A 20,119-nucleotide genomic window follows, 5' to 3' on the forward strand; every position below is an offset into this window, starting at 1 on the left:
AGTGGATATCTTCAACATAGAGAAGAGCTAATCCAATTCCAATTGATCAATGATGGACAGAATCAGCTACATCCAGAAAAGGAACACTGGGAAATGATTGTAAATGGTTATTTTTACCTTCTGAATCCAATTATTCCTGTGCAACAAGAAATTCGGTTCTACACACATATATTGTATATAGAATATATTATAATATATTTAACATGTATAAGACTGCCTGCCATCTGGGGGAGGGGGTTGGGGGAGGAAGGGAAAAAATCTGAACAGAAGTAAGTGCAAGGGATAATGTTGTAAAAAATTACCCATGCATATGTACTGTCAAAAAAATTTATAATTATAAAATTAAATTAAATTAAAAAAAACAAGCAATAAGGTCCATGAATAAAATAAAATATGGTAAATTTTCTAGAGACTGAAACATGAGAAAAAAATGGCCAGTAAAAATATATTTTTGCCAGGTTGACAGGGTCATTAAAGAATACCTGATCATTAGACACAATATGATATAATCCTCCTATTTTACTGATGAAGAAGCTAAGACACAAATGGCTTAAGTTAATGTCAGAGCTATAATTATAACTTGAACTCAGGAATGTCACTGCTTTCAATAAGCAGTAGGAAACAAGATATCACACATGCATATATACATACAAAATGCATACACAAGGCTAATCAAATTTAAACATTTAGCAAGAAGCCTGCAATGACATTTAACTCACTATGTATGTGCTACTGCGAAGGTTAGGTCATAATGTTCAAATATCGTTCTACAAAATGAGCAAAAATTGCACTGACTACTGAGTACATAATCTGTATTCAGTAAAAGACATGCAAAGGACATTTACTACAAGGTCAGCTGAGTCAAAGAGAGTAGTATATTACTGAAAACGTAAATGTATTAAAGGCTTGGCATATTTTAGGAATGAGAAATGATTTCATTAATCTCCCATTAAAATATAGGAAGCAGAAAGTTCAGGCATATTCTCTGTTAGTTGTTCAAAGAGGTTTTAAAGAATTGTGATTCTAGCTTTTTTCCTCATAACTTTTCTTATGCAATGCATGAATTAACAAGAAATCTTTAAAGAGAGGATGACTATCTTCCCTGTCAATTAATTTCACTATATTTTTGTCATCCTCAATTTTTTATTCTCGCTCGTGCCACATATCCAAGTCAGGTGTTAAATCATGCTGTTTACTGTCTTTATAAAATCTCGCCTACATATTCCCTTCCTTGAAAGTCAGAAAGTCACTGTTTTAGTTCAGACTTTTATCACTTCATCTGGATTTTTGTGATTATGTTTCAACTGATTTCTCTGTCCCAAATATTTCATTATTGCAATTCATTTTCTGACATCAAAGATGTTTTTCTAAAGCATAATTCTGACCATGTCATTTGCTCTCAATAAACTTCATTTATTCCTATTATATCCAGGATAAAATATAAAGTCCTTTGTTTAGCACTTAAATACCTTTGTCACCTTTTGCTTTTTTATCTATTCTGATACTTGGTCACTTTCATGTATATAGATAGATAGATAGATATAAATATACAGGGTTATAGATAGATAGATAGATAGATAGATAGATGGATAGATGGATAGATAGATATAGATATAGATATAAATATACAGGGTTATATATATATATATACACATAAATACAGGGTTATTAATAAATTATTACATCTTTCTGGGTTTTTTGTTGTCCTTATAACACAAAGATCCATTTTCCATCATTGTTAATTTCCAAGACTCAATATGAATGCTACTTTCTGCAAAAGACCTCTCCTAAATACTTTTGTTTTGTTTTTGTTGACATACATCAACTCCTTATATATTTGTTTGTACCTCCAGTTTTATGCTTTTAAATTAAAATGCAACCTCCTTGAGGGCAGGAACTATCCCTTTTCAACTTGGTTGTATGTCTAGTACTTAGTGCAGATTCTAGGAGATAATAAATATTTGATAAATACTCATTGATGTAATGATTGATTAATCTGTTCACTTAGGAACTTGCCACTATTTTATGAGATTCAAAAAGTCAATAAGAAAAAAATTGAAACTAGAATTTTAAATTAAACTTCTTCAACTGAATTTATTAAATTAAATTATAGTAAATTGTTGAAAAGATTCGATGATCTTATTATTTCAGAAATTTTGTATCATATCATGTTGATATCAATCCAGCAATCTATCCATGCCTACCCATTTTCAACATCTCTTAAAAATACTTCATATTTTAAGTTCATCATAGGGGGAATCACAACATTGTTAAGAATCCTTCCTTATTTTTTTCCTGACATTGGAGGAGTACCAGTTGAGCATTCTAATTGTCCAGAGCTCACCCTTACTTCTTATTACACAACCTTCTCTTTTCCTACAGTGATTATTAATATCTTAGTCATTTTTTGGTGTCTCATTGGTTGCATGTTGCAGACTAATCAACCCAATATTTGCCTCTTTGTTGGACATTTCATGTTAACCATTTTATATTCTTCATAAATAGTTGTATTCCACATTTTTGCTGCCAAATAACAACAAAACAGATGAATATTAGTAGTAATCATATCAAGTTTTGTTCTAATGTAAAATGATATAGATGAGGCTACTGATGGAACTAGGGAAGCAGGAGCAAAACCACCACATTACTACAACCACACTTTCCAAGCTCTTATTTTGCAAAGAAAATATTTCATAAAGTCTTGAACAATTTGGAGGTAGTGGTTAAAGAGCTGATAGAAGCTCATAGTAAATCTATGGTAGGAAATGCCATAATTTTGTCTGAGTCATTTCTAGAATTTTCTGCTAATGTAAAGTCCTAAAGGAGGCCAAGATTGAGGTAGCCAAGAAGCAGAGTCCTAAGAGAGCAAATATAAAGTCAGATGAATTTGCCTAAAGGTCAATGATCTGCAGTTAGTCAGGAGATAATTGCTATTTCTCTTCCTTTTTTGCATTCTCTTAGAATTGACCAATATTGATTTTTCCCCCCTATTCTCCTGCCTGGTCCCACCCACCCATGGGAATTGCATTATGAAAGGTACTTTTCATTATTTCCTTTTACTTGTTTGTCTTAATTTAATCCAGTTTTTTTTGTTTATTATTTTGTTTTGATTTTGATGCCATTCATAAGAGGTGAATTTATTTATACTGAGTTGATACTGAAATTCCTCCAATTACTTTATTATTATTAACTAGCATTTATGTAGAGTTTTTCAAATATTGTTTCATTTTATCCTCAAAACAACCTTGAGAGGAAGGTACTATTATATTCCTATTTTAAAAATGAAGAAATGAATATAAATGAAGGTTAATTGTCTGCCCAGAGTTACATAGCTAATGTTTGAAGCAGAAATGTGAACTTAGGTTTTCTTGCCTCAAAGTCCAGAGCTGCATCTGAGCTATATTTCAATGTACCTCAATATTTCAAGTTTTTTTTTTTTTTTATAAAAGTCTCTAGACATTTCAATAAATTATATTTTAACATATCTACTCTCTGGAAGACAGATTTCTTATTTCTCATGTTGGAATTAAATTCATCATTATATTGCCAATTTTTTAGAAATGAAACTTTTCATTTTATGATGAGCTATTCTTGAATGACAAATGTTTTATCTGTCACCTATGTATAGTCAAAGCCTGTATAGGCATTTTAGAACCTACCAGAATTCGAAGTCTACTGGGATAGCCTTTGGCAACACAGAGAAATCTCCACATCATAATGTAGCAACTTCATAGGACATTAGTAAAACATATGAATAATATAGTAGGTGGAAAAGTGATTTTTCCACAATAAAAACAAATATGCTGTACTGTGTGGTCTTAGTAGTTCCATTTACTTCATTTTTAATAATTCCATTTTTGTCAATATGATTCCTGGAATAATGTTTCAGAAATAAATATTTTATTAAAATCAAATTGTGAAAATACATATATTATTAAACTTTAAATTATTCATCTAGTATTATCAAGCAAATATGCATATCATCATCTAAAACACTAGAATCTTCCTTAAAGTTTATGATGAATTAGGTATAATAGAGCATTATATAGTAATGATAATCCAAATGATTCTTTGCTTTGCCAGAAAGAGATGGAATGATAGTTTCAATATCACATTTTAATAGTATTGTTGGAAAATGTTAATAAATCTATCCAGCAAATGTAGTATTTAATTTTTTCCTTAACGTAGCAAGTAAGCTGATATTTTCATGGTCCTTGTCCCAACATAACTATTAAGCCAAATGGTTAACTTAATTGTAATTAAGCATATTTAATTAAGCTTCTCCCAGTATTTAATAATTAAATCTCTAATTGAACACAAAGCTACAGGAATCAGATCATTATTGAAACATATAGTGTTTAATTGGGAATTTTAAAACTTTCGTGAAATGAATAATTTCAGCAGATTAAAGGCTAAGTGCAATGTGAAGCACCTTTCAGATCAAATATCAAATATTCTTTGTTTTCTCCTCTGAATCTCAAGCCAAAAAAAATCCTTCAAATTTTGACTTTCTTGCTTAAAATTATTTGTTTTAATATTATTTTAGATAAATATAAAGAGAAGCAGGAAAAGAGTAATTTCATTTTGAATTAAATGTATGTTAACAGTGATAATTCGCCCCCTCCCCCTCGTCCCCTTCCTCCTTCCTTCTTCCTTCCTCCCCTTCCCTCCCCCCGGCCAGTTCTTCCCGGGCGGGCCCAGCCCTGCCTGGCCCGGCACCGAAGGGCGCCGCAAGTCTCGGCGGACGCTCAGGTGGTATATATCAACCTTTTAAAGTTGGGGAAAGGATAACAGCTTTTTGAGTAACAAAGATGCCTCCTAAATTCAAGCGCCACCTAAATGATGATGATGTCACTGGTTCCGTGAAAAGTGAAAGAAGAAATCTTCTAGAAGAAGATTCAGATGAAGAAGAGGATTTTTTCTTAAGAGGCCCATCTGGACCAAAATTTGGACCTCGGAATGACAAAATTAGACATGTACAGAATCAGGTAGATGAAGTAATTGATGTCATGCAAGAAAATATTACAAAAGTGATTGAAAGAGGAGAAAGACTGGATGAACTACAAGACAAATCAGAAAGCTTGTCAGATAATGCAACAGCTTTTAGCAACAGATCAAAACAGCTTCGAAGACAAATGTGGTGGCGTGGATGCAAAATGAAGGCCATCATGGCTCTAGTTGCAGTTATCCTTTTGCTGGTGATTATCATTCCTATTGTCCTGAAATATCGGACTTGATTCAGTGACCAGAGATCTCCAATAAAACTGTTCTGGGACAAGTTTAAAAAAAAAAAAAAGAAGAAGAAGAAGAAGATTGCTGCATAATTTTAAAAATATGTATATGACTTTCAAAAGTGTTTTTTTCCCAAGAAGTAAAAAGAGGCAAGTGTCGAGTTCAGATTGGAGCATTGACAAGTTCTGATTAGCCTCCTCCCTTTCACTAAAATAGGCTCTCATTAATTTATTTTTAAAACAGAAACATCTACTTTGCCATATTATAGGAGTCTAATTTGAAACTAGATACTTGCCAATATGTTATTTGTATATAGAGTTAAACATTGATGATGATATTTATAATTTAACACAATTTCCTACTGTAAACTAGAGAGGTGGGGATTTATTGCATCAAGTTCAGGGATAGGGTGGGACATAAGAGATGAAACATTATGTAAAAAGGGATGGTAACGAGTCAGTTAATAATTACAAAATGTATAATTTTTCTCATGTAAAAACATTAGGTTTTGGAAATGGCTTCCATATATTTATGAAGAAACTAATGTTTTCAATATTGCTACTTTCAACTGTGACTAAAGACATTCCAGTAAACCTATTTTGCCTGTATGCAGAATTTGTGAAAACTATTTTTTTTTTTATTTTGAGGCTATAGTAATGTATTCTGATCAATCCTAAAGCACAGTCTCGCACAATTAAGGTAGGAAATGAAATTGAAGGAAAGGAGAGTATCAGTGGAATGTTTGAGAATAATGACTCCTATATATGGGCACATTGCAATAAAAAACAGCCAACTTTCATTTCTCTCCAGTAATAATTGGAGAGAAATTAAGAGATGATTAATAAAGGAAATCTTTATTTAGTTTGTTCCACTTTTCACCCTCAATAAACCCTCTTTCTAGAGCTGCTAACAAGTAACAAAAGTCAGTTGTTTTGACTTTGATCACCTTTCCCTGCTTACCATTTATTCTCTAATAGAAAGTGCTAATTTGCCACAAGATGGCCAAAAAGCAAGTAGCAGGACCTAGGAGAAACCTCCGGGAGCCTGAGTAATCCACAGATGGGATCATCTGTACCTGAAAAATCACGTGTTGGTTAACATTGAAAGTTTTAACTTTTTTCTTGACCTATTTTCACTTAATAAATAGAGACAGGCTATGAGATTTTTAAAAAGCTTAATCTGAGTTGTGCTAACATAGTTGTGTTCTTCATGCATGCCAAAAAGAAAATACAAAGTCCATTTAAAAGCACAGCGAAGTTCCACAATGAAAACTGAATGATTTTGCCACAGCTTTGTCCAAGTATCCTTGTGTCTAGAAGTCACATCTTCACAAATTTTTAATATAAAATAAGTTATGAGATGGAAAATGTCAATATTTAGTAAAGAAAATGAGTCTATAGATTACTTATTTTAGGAAATTCTGTTACTACAAAATATATGAAATACAGAATTCATTTATTTGATTCTTTAGAGTCAGTACTAAGAAGAACTATTGGGAGAGAATATGAAGAGAGGAAGCATAGTAAGGGATATTTGGGATACCTGCAAGTGATGAAAATACTAAATATTATTGCTGTATTTTGTAATTTGCTAATAGCATTTTAAAGAACCATTTCTAATTTCAGAGATAAATATCTGTGTGCTATAAAAAAAAAAAAAAACAGTGATAATTCAACTTGAGACATTTAATAAGAACTGTTATGTGAGTATGCAATAAAAATTATCCCTGCTCTTGAGGAGTCTATATTCTATTGTAGAAAATGTTGCTTAGGAAGTAGAAGGCAATTGATTTTAAAGTGAGAATTCTAAGAGAACAGGTGAAGTGGGATTGGTATTTTCAGACTTCTCAGCATAGCAGATGACCTTTGAAAGCACTTCCCTATCCTGCAGGAATATGTTTAGTGATCATTTATAGAGATCACAAGGAATTTTGAAAAATGGGCCAGGCTTTCAGCATTGTATGGTTCCTTACTAGATTGAGTCACTGAATTGATTGGTAAGTCCAAATTCTGTCTATAATACAGTCATTCTCTGGTTTGACTTTTTTTCTTCTGGCTTCACAACATCAAGACGATTCTCTGAGCTACCTAGAATTTGAGCATATGGTATCATTATCCTTAGAGAAATTAAATTTGATTGGCTTAAGTTTAGAAGAAGTAAAATGTTAAATAGCTAAATAACAACCTTGCAAAAATTGTTTCATGTCTCAAACAGCATTGAATAATTGTGACAATGTATTATACTAGTAGTTATAAATTACTTAATTCTATTTTAATCATTTTGAAATCAACAGCAAGATTCTTTTGCACTTTTTTGTGTGGAAATAAATTACCTGTTTCATACCCAATTCATGTTTACACACTGCATGTGTGTGTATGTGTGTGTTTATGCGTGTGCATGTAAAATTTGTTCCCTTTTGAAGAAAACTTTAAGTTAGAGATAAAAAATAGGATGGGAGACTACTTAAACTAAAAGAAGTCATGTTTCTACAATAATGAAAACAATATGAAACAACATGCCTGGAAATCATGATCCTCTGTGAATATCAATAACTGTTAGCTTCTATATGAGGCTAGGGTCAACTGAAGTGAGTAGACCAGACCTGTACATAATCACAAAGAAAAATGATGTTTTTTTTTTGTTTGTTTGTTTTGTTTTGTTTGTTTTTTTGAGTGTTGTTTTGTTTTGTTTTTAAGTAAGGCAATTGGGGTTAAGTGACTTGCCCAGAGTCACACAGCTAGGAAGTGTTAAGTAAAGTCAGATTTTAAACTCAGGTCCTACTGACTTCAGGGCTGTTTCTCTATATACTATACCAACTAGCTACCTCAGAAAAATGGTAAAATTTAAGAAATAATAATCAAAATTGTTCAGATATAGAGTTTGTGTATAAAAGTGATATGAAATCTGTTTATAGACATGTGCTAAATGGTTAAAGTTTTTAATTATTAGTCTGTCTTCATTCCATCCTAAAAGCAGTAGAGGGATATTGAATACTTTTGAGCAAAGAAGTAACATAACACATTCATTGCAAACATAAATACACATTCAAATATACATGCAAGTGCGCGCACACACACACACACACACACACACACACATTGAAATGTTATTCATAGAGAGACTCTCAAATCAATTAAGAGGCAGAAAGAGGTCATAATGTCTTAATCAACTTTTGATTTTTTAAAACAATTCCTCTTCAGTTTTCTTTCTATATTGGGATATTCCAATGTATATAGCAACATATTACAGTACAAATGACCACCAGATCATATTGCTAGAGTTGAAATGGATTTCAGAGGCTATTTAGAATAGGCTCACTATTATTGTGATATAAACATCCATATTTATTTTAATAGTTTTTTTTTTTTTTTTTTTTTTTTTTTTTTAGGAATTATAACTGAGAATCACAGTATAAAAAATTAAGATGTTAAGGATCAGCCTAAGTGCAAAAGCCCCTACAGTTGTGAATCATAACACACTTGAAGGAACTGCAAATTAGTCTTTACTGATGCAGATGTTTTTTGTGAATTGGGAATGAAATAAATTGGAGGCAAGAAGGAAGAGGAGGGAGGTCAGAGAATGCAACTATCTCTCAGTTTCCCTTGTATCAACTCCCCTCACATGAAGGGATCTATTCTGCTGGTCAGAATTAGTTTCTCAGCAGCCACTAGCAGATTACTCCCATAACAAGAAAATCATTACATTTTTAATATTGGACTTCTAAAAATACTGGATATTCATTCATTTTCTGTGGACAGGGAACAAGAGTGAACCTCAATTACAAAAAAATTATTAGCTTAATGCTCTCAGAAAGAGCTGTTTCTTCCTTAAACAAGAAGAGACCTTTTTACAGGGATTTGTTAACAGGCAATGAAGGCTGTGTGGAGGCAGATCCAGTTGACCATATATGAAATGAAGACAGAGTTTGAGTTTGTAAAGGAGTATGACATTGGCATAATGTGAGTAAGATATAAAGAAGCTTCTATAGTCATTTTGCAATAAAAGTTTGGAAATTAGAATCTAGATGTTGTAGGCTTGGTGCCAGTATGAAGGCAGAAAATTTCTCATTAAAAAAAGCAAGAAGAAACAAAAAAAAAAAATAACAACAATAACACAACTCATATAAAGGTAACAGAATGGTCTATTGACTGGTGATTACTTTCATTTCCAAGAAGGAAGAATAAATTTGTTTCTCTCCTCTCCTCAATTTCTATATATGACAGAAATTTACTACATAAGTTTTCATTTTTTTTCATAATTACTCTGTAATTAATATGGATCAAAACTTCCCTATGCTGCATATGGGTATATAATTTAGATTAAAATAAGGACTACAATGGAAGAAATCACCAACATTTAGTAGGATAGAAATAAAAAGACAAAGAAAATTAATCTGAAAAGATTGCCCTACCACAGTTCCCTCACTTTTGGGGAAGAACTGAATAAAAGATAAGCTCATGACTTTGATTTTATTAATATGTACACACTTCTGTGTTTTGCTCCCCACCCCCCACAATAAGAGAACAACCTCTCACATAATACACAAATGCTTGACACTTGTTTTATAAATAGTCTTAAAAGTATCCATTAAATTGTGGCAGAATGTATATTAAAGGATTTGCTCATAAGACATTTTTCAGTTACTTATTGAGTAACATATTAGACTTCCAGAAGAGTAAAACATTCTAAATAGAAATTAAGAGAAGTGTACATTCTCATTATTATGTAATATATTTCTAATTTGGAAAAATGAATACAAGGGATAATGTTATAAAAAATTACTCATGCATATATACTGTCAAAATTTTATAAATAAAATAAAAAAAATTAAATATATATATATATATATATATATTTCTCTTCACTTACAATATATCAAATATTGAAACTTCAAAACCTATCTAACAATTTAATAGTACTGCGAAACTTTGTTAGTGGTTATTAATGTGCTTTCATACTTTATGACAGTAATTGGCCATTTTCTAATGCAAAATTTAAGAATCTTCAAGAGAACACTGCTAGTTAACATGTCTCAGATAACCTGATTTGTGTTTCCTTTAATAAAATGATTCTAGACTATAGTATTTAAGAGAAAAAAAATCATACTTCATTATTCTATTGATTGCTATTAGCTCTTAGCAGTATTTATTTAAATTGAAGTAACATATAGTTTAATAGTAATTGTTTTTCTGAACATGATGGAAAACTAATTATATTAAATTGCAATGTCTCTTGTAAAGCCCTATTAATTTCAAAACTATCAGTTTTGTATAATAATAAAATGTTTATTAGAAAGCATTTTTATAATAGTTTTTATTTACCAGATATATGCATGGATAGAAAGCATTTTTTTTAATCCACTAATTAACTCCCCAAAGGAAAAAAAAAATAATTACCTAGTCATTTTCCAATGGTCACAGGCTATTCTATTAGCCTGATTTCCCATAACATAAGACAATTTGCCATATTAGATAGAGTAAAATCATATAATCTGAATTTGGTCCCAGTATAAAATATGCATTTAATAGAATTGTAGAATTTAGAGGTAAATTGAATCTGATGTCTAAGCAATTCTTTTTTTTTAATTAAAAAGTAATACCAAATAAGAGCAAATTTCCTAAGTTCACAAAATTCATTAGTAACTAAGCTAGTGATGTAATATAGTTTATTATACTCCCAGTTCAATGATATTTTTACAATGCACATATAAATATAAATGTGTGAATATAGAACAAAGCACATAACTAAGCCATTTAAATAGAAATTAATTATTAATCATATATTATGTGTCAATAATTATGCTAGGAACAAAAGACAAATAGAGAAAATGAATCAACCCCTGCCTTTATGGAGTTAAGACAGAGGTTTTCAATTGGGGTCTGCGAACTTTAATGATTTTGATAACCATTTAACTATAATAGATTTTCTTTATCATGATATGTATTCTATTTTACACATTTATAAACATTACTCCCTAGATCCTCAAAAATAATATCTTTGTTTCATTGATCTTACCTCAATCTGCCATTCACAGGGATTGTGAGACTTCATAAGGGTACATGACACAAAAATAATAAGACGACTTTCTGAGTATGAGACATGAACTCAGATATATAATTTTAAGGAAACAAATCAAAAAACATCCTAAGGGGATCAGAAAATCTCTATAGAAGAATTGCTACTTGATTTGAAAATTGAAGGAAGGTAACCATTTGAAGAGGCAGATATGAGGAAGGAATGCATTCTAGGATTTGTTCTGGGATCCAAAAGTGAAAAAAAAGAATGGAGATGGAATATATCAAATTTGGGGAATAGCTAATTATACATTTTGGCTGGCAGGTATAATTCATAAAAATGGGTAATATGAAATGTGTGGGAAGATGAGATAGATTGTCAAAGGACTTAATGGACACATTTATTTCATATATATGTGTTTGTATATATATATATGTGTGTGTGTGTGTGTGTGTGTCTCATGTGTGTGTGAGTATATATATATATATATATATATATATATATATATGAGATATGGCATTTTTGTGGAGGGAAAACTGTTTAAAAAGAACATTTATTAAATTGAGGAGGCCTTTTGGGAAACTAATAAAGTATTTCAGGCAATAGATACTTGGGTATATGTATGATATATCATATGGCAAGATGGGGTAAATATGGAACCTATAAGATGGGGTAAATATGGGACCTATAATAGAAGTAGAATTAAAAGGACATTTGAGTTGGAAGGAAAAGGGGAGGAAAAAGGTTCAAGAATAAAAGAGTTCATATTGTGTAAGCATTGGAAATTAATCAAAAAATGTTTCAGTGCAACTTCTGTAACTAAGAAAGTAAAGTTGACATCATATATGCAAGACAAAGATATTTCAGTATATGTAAAAAGATGACATAAATAAATTTATTTTTACCTAATACCTAATAGAAGAAACTCTGTAATTGGTGGTACCCTGTATCTCTATCAATTTTAGTTTCCATCAAGTGATGGGATCAGAGGTTAAATTATAAAGGATTGAATAGTTAGTGAATTTTAGAGAAATAGAGATTATAATATAAAACTTTTCAAGAAGCTTGTTTAGCAGCAGTATAGACATATAATGGCAGATTGAGGTAAGATCAATGAAACAAAGATATTATTTTTGAGGATCTAGGGAGTAATGGAGTATTCATAAACAAGAGAGAGAGACAGAAAAATAGACAGACACAGAGACAGAGACAGAGAGGAAACAGTCAGAAAGAGAAATAGACAGAATAAGAAAAAACACATAAGAGATGGATTAATCAATCAGACAAGCTTCTAGAAGAGATGAAACAGCATGAGATCAAGAGGAAAATGAGGGACTGATCTCATCAAAGACACATTACAATTCCTTCTTAGAGACTGAAGAAAGGTATCTTTTGTGAGCCTCAGTTTCCTTTTTCTATAAAATATGCATGATAATCAGCACTTACACTTCTGTTTTGTTGTGTAAAACCAAATGAGATAATATATGTAAATGTTTTGATTTAAGTTCTGTTGAATAAACTTCTCTAATGCCTCTGGAATCTATTTTCTTCTTTCCATTTCTATTTCCACAACTTTTTAAATGTCTTACCAATTTCATCAGGACATTTTCAACAATTTCCTAATTGGTCTATCTAAAATCTAGTCTCTCCCTTTTACTATTCAGTCTATACATTGTTATCACAGCAATCTTCTTAAAGCAGTGTTTTTATGTGGTTTCAGTATCATTCTCTGAAACTTTCAATAATTCAGTTATATGACTACTTGAGTTTTAAAACATGTTTTCCTTGAAACAATTATACAAGGTAAATAGTATGTGCATTATTATCACCCCTCTACAAATAGGGACAAAAAAAATGAAGCTAAGAATAAGAAGAGATATGCATTGGTTCACAGACCTGATCTGTGTTGGAATTAGCTTTCAAAGCACAGGTAGCTCCTGACTATGAACTCAGATCACATTTCTATAATGCCTATTCTTTAGTTACAGAATAAATTATTAATTTCTTAATGTGACATTTAAGGTTTTTTATATACTCTGCCCCAAGATATTTCTCCATCAATTGTCCCTCATATCAGAAATGACTCTTATAAAATATTTTATCTAGAACACATGTTTACTGCCTGTATATTTTATCCTTTAAAATTTTATATTTTGAATCCACTCCCAACTCATCTCTACTATCAAAATCTTTTTCATTAATCAAATGTAGTTCAAAAGAAATATTCCATACATTTATTTTTATTTGCCTAACGAAAGTAATTACTTTTTTCCTATGCTCTACAATATTTTGCATATATAAATATATATGCATATATATCATTTGCACTTACTATATGTAGTCTTATATTTGTAATTACATACTCAAAAACATAAACTTTTAACTATTTTGTGCATTCAGGAAACATTTAGCTTTTATTTATATGCCATGTATTATAGTTTTCCACAAGTTGAAATAATTATGACATCTGAAATAAGCATAGTAAATACAGAAAAGAAATAACCTGAGTCTATATTCCTTCTTTAATAATTCATAATCTAGGTCCTACTTTCCCTTCTCCTTAATAAACCAATTCTTTGAATTGGATGAATTTAGGAACATGTCAGAGTTCAACATGAGAAGTGTACCATGAAATATGGGCAGTAGAGGTTTTCAAGCATAGTCTAAAGGTCTTTAAGAAAAGACTAGATATCTACATATCAGTGACATCATAAAGAATATTAGATTAGAAGACTATAAGGATTCTTTAAAAGTAAAAAATCTATGATATCTCATGTAAAACTGGGACAGCATGATCAACTCAAAAAAGAAGAGAGATAAATCTTAGAAATCATTTTTGTCATTAGGAAGTGAAACATTTAATAAGGGTGATAAACAAAATGCAGGTTGTGACTATAAAGTTACAAAAGATTCCAGAATGCAACAAAATATTAATTACATCATTATATAACCTTATATCATCCATGAAATAATGACTATAAGAAACCCTACCTGTTGGATAATTGCTATGGGAAAAGATTATATATTCAGTGAACAAAGAGAAAACTTATCTTCTGAAGATAAGGGAAAGTTTCTTAGAAGAAATAGTTTATTTGGATAATGACATGGAATATTTAGAAAAAATGGTATGTAAAAAATAGATGTCATTCTAAGCAGTGAAGGGAGGTGCAAAGTATAAGATATGTTTGGTTGGTATTAAGCAACATAATTAAAGTGTCAGTTTGTCACAGCAGGTCAGTAGATCTGGGGGGATTGGGCAAATACCTTTGTAAATGTGTTTGTTTGGATTTGATCTCCTCATTAGTGGGAATTTGGGACTAGTATAAATTTACCAGTGGGTAGCTACAGAAAGATAATGATTTAGCATGTAAAATTTTTAAAATTAGAGCTATCCAAGATTACAACAGGCCACTTAAATAGAGATTAGGTTCTTCACTATAAGCCTTCAGGAAGAGACTGGTTCATTGACCAGTGTGTTGTAGAAGGTTTATTATTCTGGCATGGACTCTGAGTTGTCTTTCAAAACACACTCCCTTTTAAGGGCCTTAACATTTTCTTTGACTAATTGATAATAAATTAGTTAATTGATAATAAATTAGTTTTTTGGGGAGTTTAAGTTTTCATTTTTTTAGCATAGGGTTTTTGATATGCTTATTCTTAATATTTTACCCAAGAAAAATGATAGTAGATTGAGAGCTGGCCTCTAAAGTAGTGTAAATATACATATGCCCATGTAAAACTGATGATTTTAAAGAGTTTTTTTTTTCCAAATATATAAAGTCGGATATTCTGGCTCTAAGATAGCATGGATGCGTTTTCTAGAATTTGTCTCATTCCTCTTCAAGTGAGACTGTTATTTTCACCTTGAGAGAAGCAGGAGAAGTACTATGAGTGAATGAATTTTTTGTTTGTTTGTTTGTTTTGTTTTGTTTTGTTTTTTGTTTTTTGTTTGTTTTTGTTTTGGTTTGTTTTGTTTTGTTTTGTTTTTCCCTCTCCTTTCCCAAGAGGAATATCATGCTCACAAATATCCGTCCTCACAAATGTATCTGGTCTAACAGTATGAATGTTAGGGATTCACAAAGAAATCTACTTACTAGATCAATCATCCTTTGCATGACTTTACTTTCTGTTGACATTTTTTCCTTCTTTCTTCCTTTCATTCCTTCCCTCTTTTTGTCCTTCCTTCTTTCCCTTTCTTCCCTCCTCCTTCCTTCTCTTTTCCCTTCTTTTCTTCCCTCCTTCCTTCATTCCTTCCCCCACTCCTTCCTTACTTCTCTCCCTCCTTCCCTCTTTCCTTGCCTTCTTCCCTCCTTCCATTATTCTTTCCTTTCCTCCTTTCCTCTTTCATTTCTTCTTTAGTTCTTATTTTCTTCTTCCTTAATTCTTATCCGCAAGGTGCTAATAATAGACAAATAAAGCTAGAAAATGGCAGAGAGGGGTATATGTATGGTTTTATGGCAGATAAATGCTCAAGAAGTATGGTAAGTCCTATATCCAGACAAAAAGTTGATCAGAGTACAAAGTATTTTTTTGGGTTTCCAATGAAAATGAATAGGATATTGGAACTTCTTAAGAGATACTGTATAATAAAAATTACTTCATTGTATAAGAGTGATATACAAAGGGAAAATTGTCAGTTGTAATCATTGTGAATACTCTATGAACATTGGAGACAGATGTATAAAACCATATGCCTTCATTCTAGACAATCTTTCTAATTATGAGAAAAGTTATCTTTAATATATTGTTAGATATATTTACTATATCAAAACTACTGGCCTAATAAATTGATGTAGAGACTAGTAAAATAATGTTTTAGTATAAAATATATAAAATAAAACATTTCTTCAGTCTTTTTCTAATTCACTTGCTGGTTTTGAAAATCAGTTATAATTGAGTTTCTGTAGACTACATAATTGGTTAAATTAGAAGTAGAGTTTTTGTTTTGTTTTGTTTAAAAAGATAGTGGTTTTTCAGTTCTTAGAAAACTGTTCAGTTTTCTATTTTGCATAGAAATGTTGGAATAATTTAGTTTTGTGAGACATTATTATTTTTATTATTCCCTTTCAGTAAATTGTCAACTAATGAATTCCAAATAGACTATATGTATACATTTTTGAAGAACAATTTTAATTTTTGTCAGCCGCCAGTAAACACTTCAAGTAGTAAAGACTTTACAGTAGATATAGAATAATACATCCCAGAATATGTACTAGTTGGAATGTTGTCAGGTTTATCCCTTCTATCTGTACCCATTAGAATTCTCAAATCGATTGGCTCTTTTTAATTTTATCCTTAATATGGTTTTTAGAATGTAATTTTTTCAAGTTTTTAAACTTAAAGGAATACTTGGTGATATTTTCTCATAAGAACTCATTACTGTTTATATTCCATTTTACATCTTGGGAGCAGAATAAAGGAAAAATAGATTCATGACTACTGGAAGCATCTTATGAAGTGAAGAAAGCTAAATTTGGATTCAGATGATTTTATTTGATTTCAAATCTTTATATGAGTGGTATCTTGGGCAAGCTGCTTACCTCTCTGGACATGTAATTTCTTTTTATGGTGGGAGGGAATAGGAACTAGATGACTTTTTCCGTTTCACTATCCAGGATCATGGAATCCATGGCATTTCTTTCATTCAAATGTATTAAACATTTTCAACATGTGCTATGGACAGATTTGGAATTCTGACTTTGAAATGTGCCATAGAATCCTCTACAATGAGTCTGTTTGTGTGTGTGTGTGTGTGTGTGTGTGTGTGTGTGTATGTGTTTTACATGTGTTTGTGTGTGTTGGTTTGGAAGTGAAAAGGGGGTGTAGAATATGTGTGTGGAGAGAGTGAATGTCTTCATGAACACAGAATATTTATTTATACTTAACATCCACTAACTTTTCATGCTTATTTAAAAGAAGAGATATTGAAAGCTCTCATTTTTCTCAACATATCAATCAGCATGAGATTTGGCTACATGGTTCTCAGTTTTAAGAAGTAATTAAGGTTAATTTTATGGAAGTTTAATTTATATTATCAGAAAACTGTTTAACAGAATTGGTCCCCTGTTTGCAACTGATGCAAGTAACTGCTTCTGTTGCCAGGCTCACCTACTAACATCTCTGCTCTTTGTATAGCCAGGATACAATATTACAACTATTCTTATACATTTATATTTTTACGCTCAATCTCTAGAAATGGTCCCACATTTAAAAATGAAAACTTATTACCTGTAGGGTTAAATATTCATCAAGGGGGGGGCGGAGCCAAGATGGCAGAGAAGATACACAGGACTCTGTGAACATCCTTACTCCCTCACAACCAATTAGATAAATCAGCCTCAGAAATAGCACTGGACTGATAGAATCCACAAGGACTAGAAGCACGACTTACCAGCTGAAGAGAATCTGGAGTTTCAACAGAAAAGGTCAGTTCCCAAGGGAGGAAGAAGAGAGGCCTAGCTCAGCTGGAGGGTGTGGAACTCAGCTCCAGAAGTCCCAGAGAAGTAGAACCTTTGAACTAGGGACCGCGGTTTCTGGCAGACACTTCCAGTTTGAGCACAGGGGCTTTTTGCATCACCTGCTACTGACATCCACGACCCACCGGGACACATAGGCTGGGCTTTGTGTTGCCTTTACTGTTCAGTCTCAAACCTCAGGGAAGGCACTAGAACACAGCGCCCTCAAAGCACAGCAGTGCTGATCACCTCTGAGGCACTTCCAGGGAGGGGGTGGGGAACTCTCTCCCAGAGCTCTCTCTTAGCTCAGGCGCAGGGGCCACTGCATCCATCCAGTCTGGGAAGAAGCTGGTAAAGAAATAAATAAATAATTTCCTACCCCAGGGACAGACCCCAAAAGATTTTTTAAGTATGAGTAAGAAGCCCAAAAGAACCATTGACTCATTCTACACAGAGAAAGAGTGGGTATCCAACCCCGAGGAAGTTAACAGCAGAGAGTCAGCAGATAACAACCTAAAGGGGAACGATTCCTGCCCCCCATCACATAACTCACTCCATGAAGAGACTATTAAAAAGTTAAGAGAGTTTGAAGAAAGATGGGGAAAGGAAAGGGAAGCTATGATAGAGAATAACAATGTCCTGAAATTGGAGTTGGAAAAAATACAGATTTCACAGGAGATGCAGGGAAACAAAATTTGTGAATTAGAAAAGGTTAAAAAAATCACAGGAAAGTAGGATTTCTGAATTGGAAAAGATAAAAAAGTCTCAAGAAAATAGAATTTCTGAATTGGAAAAAGAAAATAATTCTCAAAAAAAATTAGGGAAATGGAAAAAAATTCAATAGAGCAAAATAATTAATTTAAAAACGAAATTGGACATTTACAAAAAGAACTAAAAACTTTGAAAGAAGAAAATAACTCCTTAAAAGTCAGGATGGAACAAATAGAAATGAATGATTCACAGAGAACCCAAGAATCAGTCAAACAAAACAAAACAAAAAAAAACAAAATGAGAAGCTGGAGAACAACGTCAAATACTTACTGGGAAAATCTATAGACCTGGAAAATAGATCTAGGAGAGATAATCTGCGGATCATTGGACTTCCAGAAAACAATGACCAAAAAAAGAGCCTAGATTCTATTTTACAGGAAATTATCAAAGAGAACTGTCCAGAGATAATAGAAACAGAAGGGAAAGTAGATGTGGAAAGAATTCATCTAACTCCTTCTGAAATAGACACTAAAAAAAGAACACCACGGAATATTGTGGCTAAGCTGCAGAATTACCACACAAAGGAGAAAATCTTGCAAGCAGCTAGAAAAAAACAATTTAAATACCAAGGTGCCACAATAAGGGTCACTCAAGATCTGGCTGGCTCCACATTAAAAGATAGAAGGGACTGGAACCTGATATTCCATAAGGGAAAAGATCAAGGACTGCAACCAAGAATGAACTACCCAGCAAAGTTTAGCATCTTTTTCCATGGAAGAAGGTGGTCATTCAATGAAATAGAGGAATTCCATATGTTTCCAAGAAAAAAACCAGACTTAAACAAAAAATTTGATCTATATCCACAAGACTGAAGAGAAACAGAAAAAGGTACACAGAACCCTTGAGAACTCTAACTCTGTTCTGGGTATATAAAAAGTACTCATGGATAATTTGATTTTACTGATATAAAAGAAAAAAGGGGGGGGGTGTAGTAAAAGGAAGGAGGTCATTTCAGAAAAAGGGGAAGGAATGATAAAAAGAGGGAAACTACATCCCAGGGAGAGTCATAGAAAATACACCATATCTGAGGGAATTTAGTGAGGGGGAGAATCATTGTGTGAATCTTACTCTCATCATAAGAGGCTGAAAGAGTAAATAATTGACATATTTGTTTTTCAGAGAATTTTCTCTCACCTAATTAAAAGGGGGGAGAGGAAAAGGGAAAAGGAAAAGGAGAATAAGTGAAGGGACTTGGAGGGGGGGAGGGATACTTAAAAAAGGGAGGGCTGCGCATCACAAGGGGGGGTCTGTAAATTAAATATCAGATGGGGAATTGGGGGGTCAAGGGAAAAAGCATAATCCGGGGATAATATGATGGCAGGAAATACAGAATTAGTAATTTTAACTGTAAATATGAATGGGATGAACGCTCCCATCAAACAGAGACATATAGCAGATTAGATAAAAAATCAGAACCCTACAATATGTTGTCTGCAGGAAACACACTTAAAACAGGGAGATAAACACAGAGTAAAGGTAAAAGGTTGGAACAGAGCCTATTATGCTTCAGGTAAAGCCAAAAAAGCATGGGTAGCTATCCTTATCTCAGATCAAGCAAAAAGAGAAGTAAATCTAGTTAAAAGAGATAAGGAAGGAAACTATATCCTGCTGAAAGGTAGCATAAATAACGAAGCCATATCAATACT

At 32.1% G+C, this 20,119-nt stretch overlaps 1 protein-coding gene across 1 annotated transcript; it reads left to right on the forward strand.

Moving 5' to 3' along the window:
• Positions 1 to 4,618: 4,618 nt before the first annotated feature.
• Positions 4,619 to 6,404, forward strand: LOC141560708 (vesicle-associated membrane protein 4). The gene has a single exon (XM_074299339.1). The coding sequence runs from the start codon at positions 4,812 to 4,814 to the stop codon at positions 5,235 to 5,237; it is 426 nt and encodes a 141-aa protein (XP_074155440.1). The 5' UTR covers positions 4,619 to 4,811; the 3' UTR covers positions 5,238 to 6,404.
• Positions 6,405 to 20,119: the final 13,715 nt, after the last annotated feature.

The sequence above is a fragment of the Sminthopsis crassicaudata genome, chromosome 3 (genome assembly GCF_048593235.1).
Source record: "Sminthopsis crassicaudata isolate SCR6 chromosome 3, ASM4859323v1, whole genome shotgun sequence".
Classification (NCBI taxonomy): domain Eukaryota; kingdom Metazoa; phylum Chordata; class Mammalia; order Dasyuromorphia; family Dasyuridae; genus Sminthopsis; species Sminthopsis crassicaudata.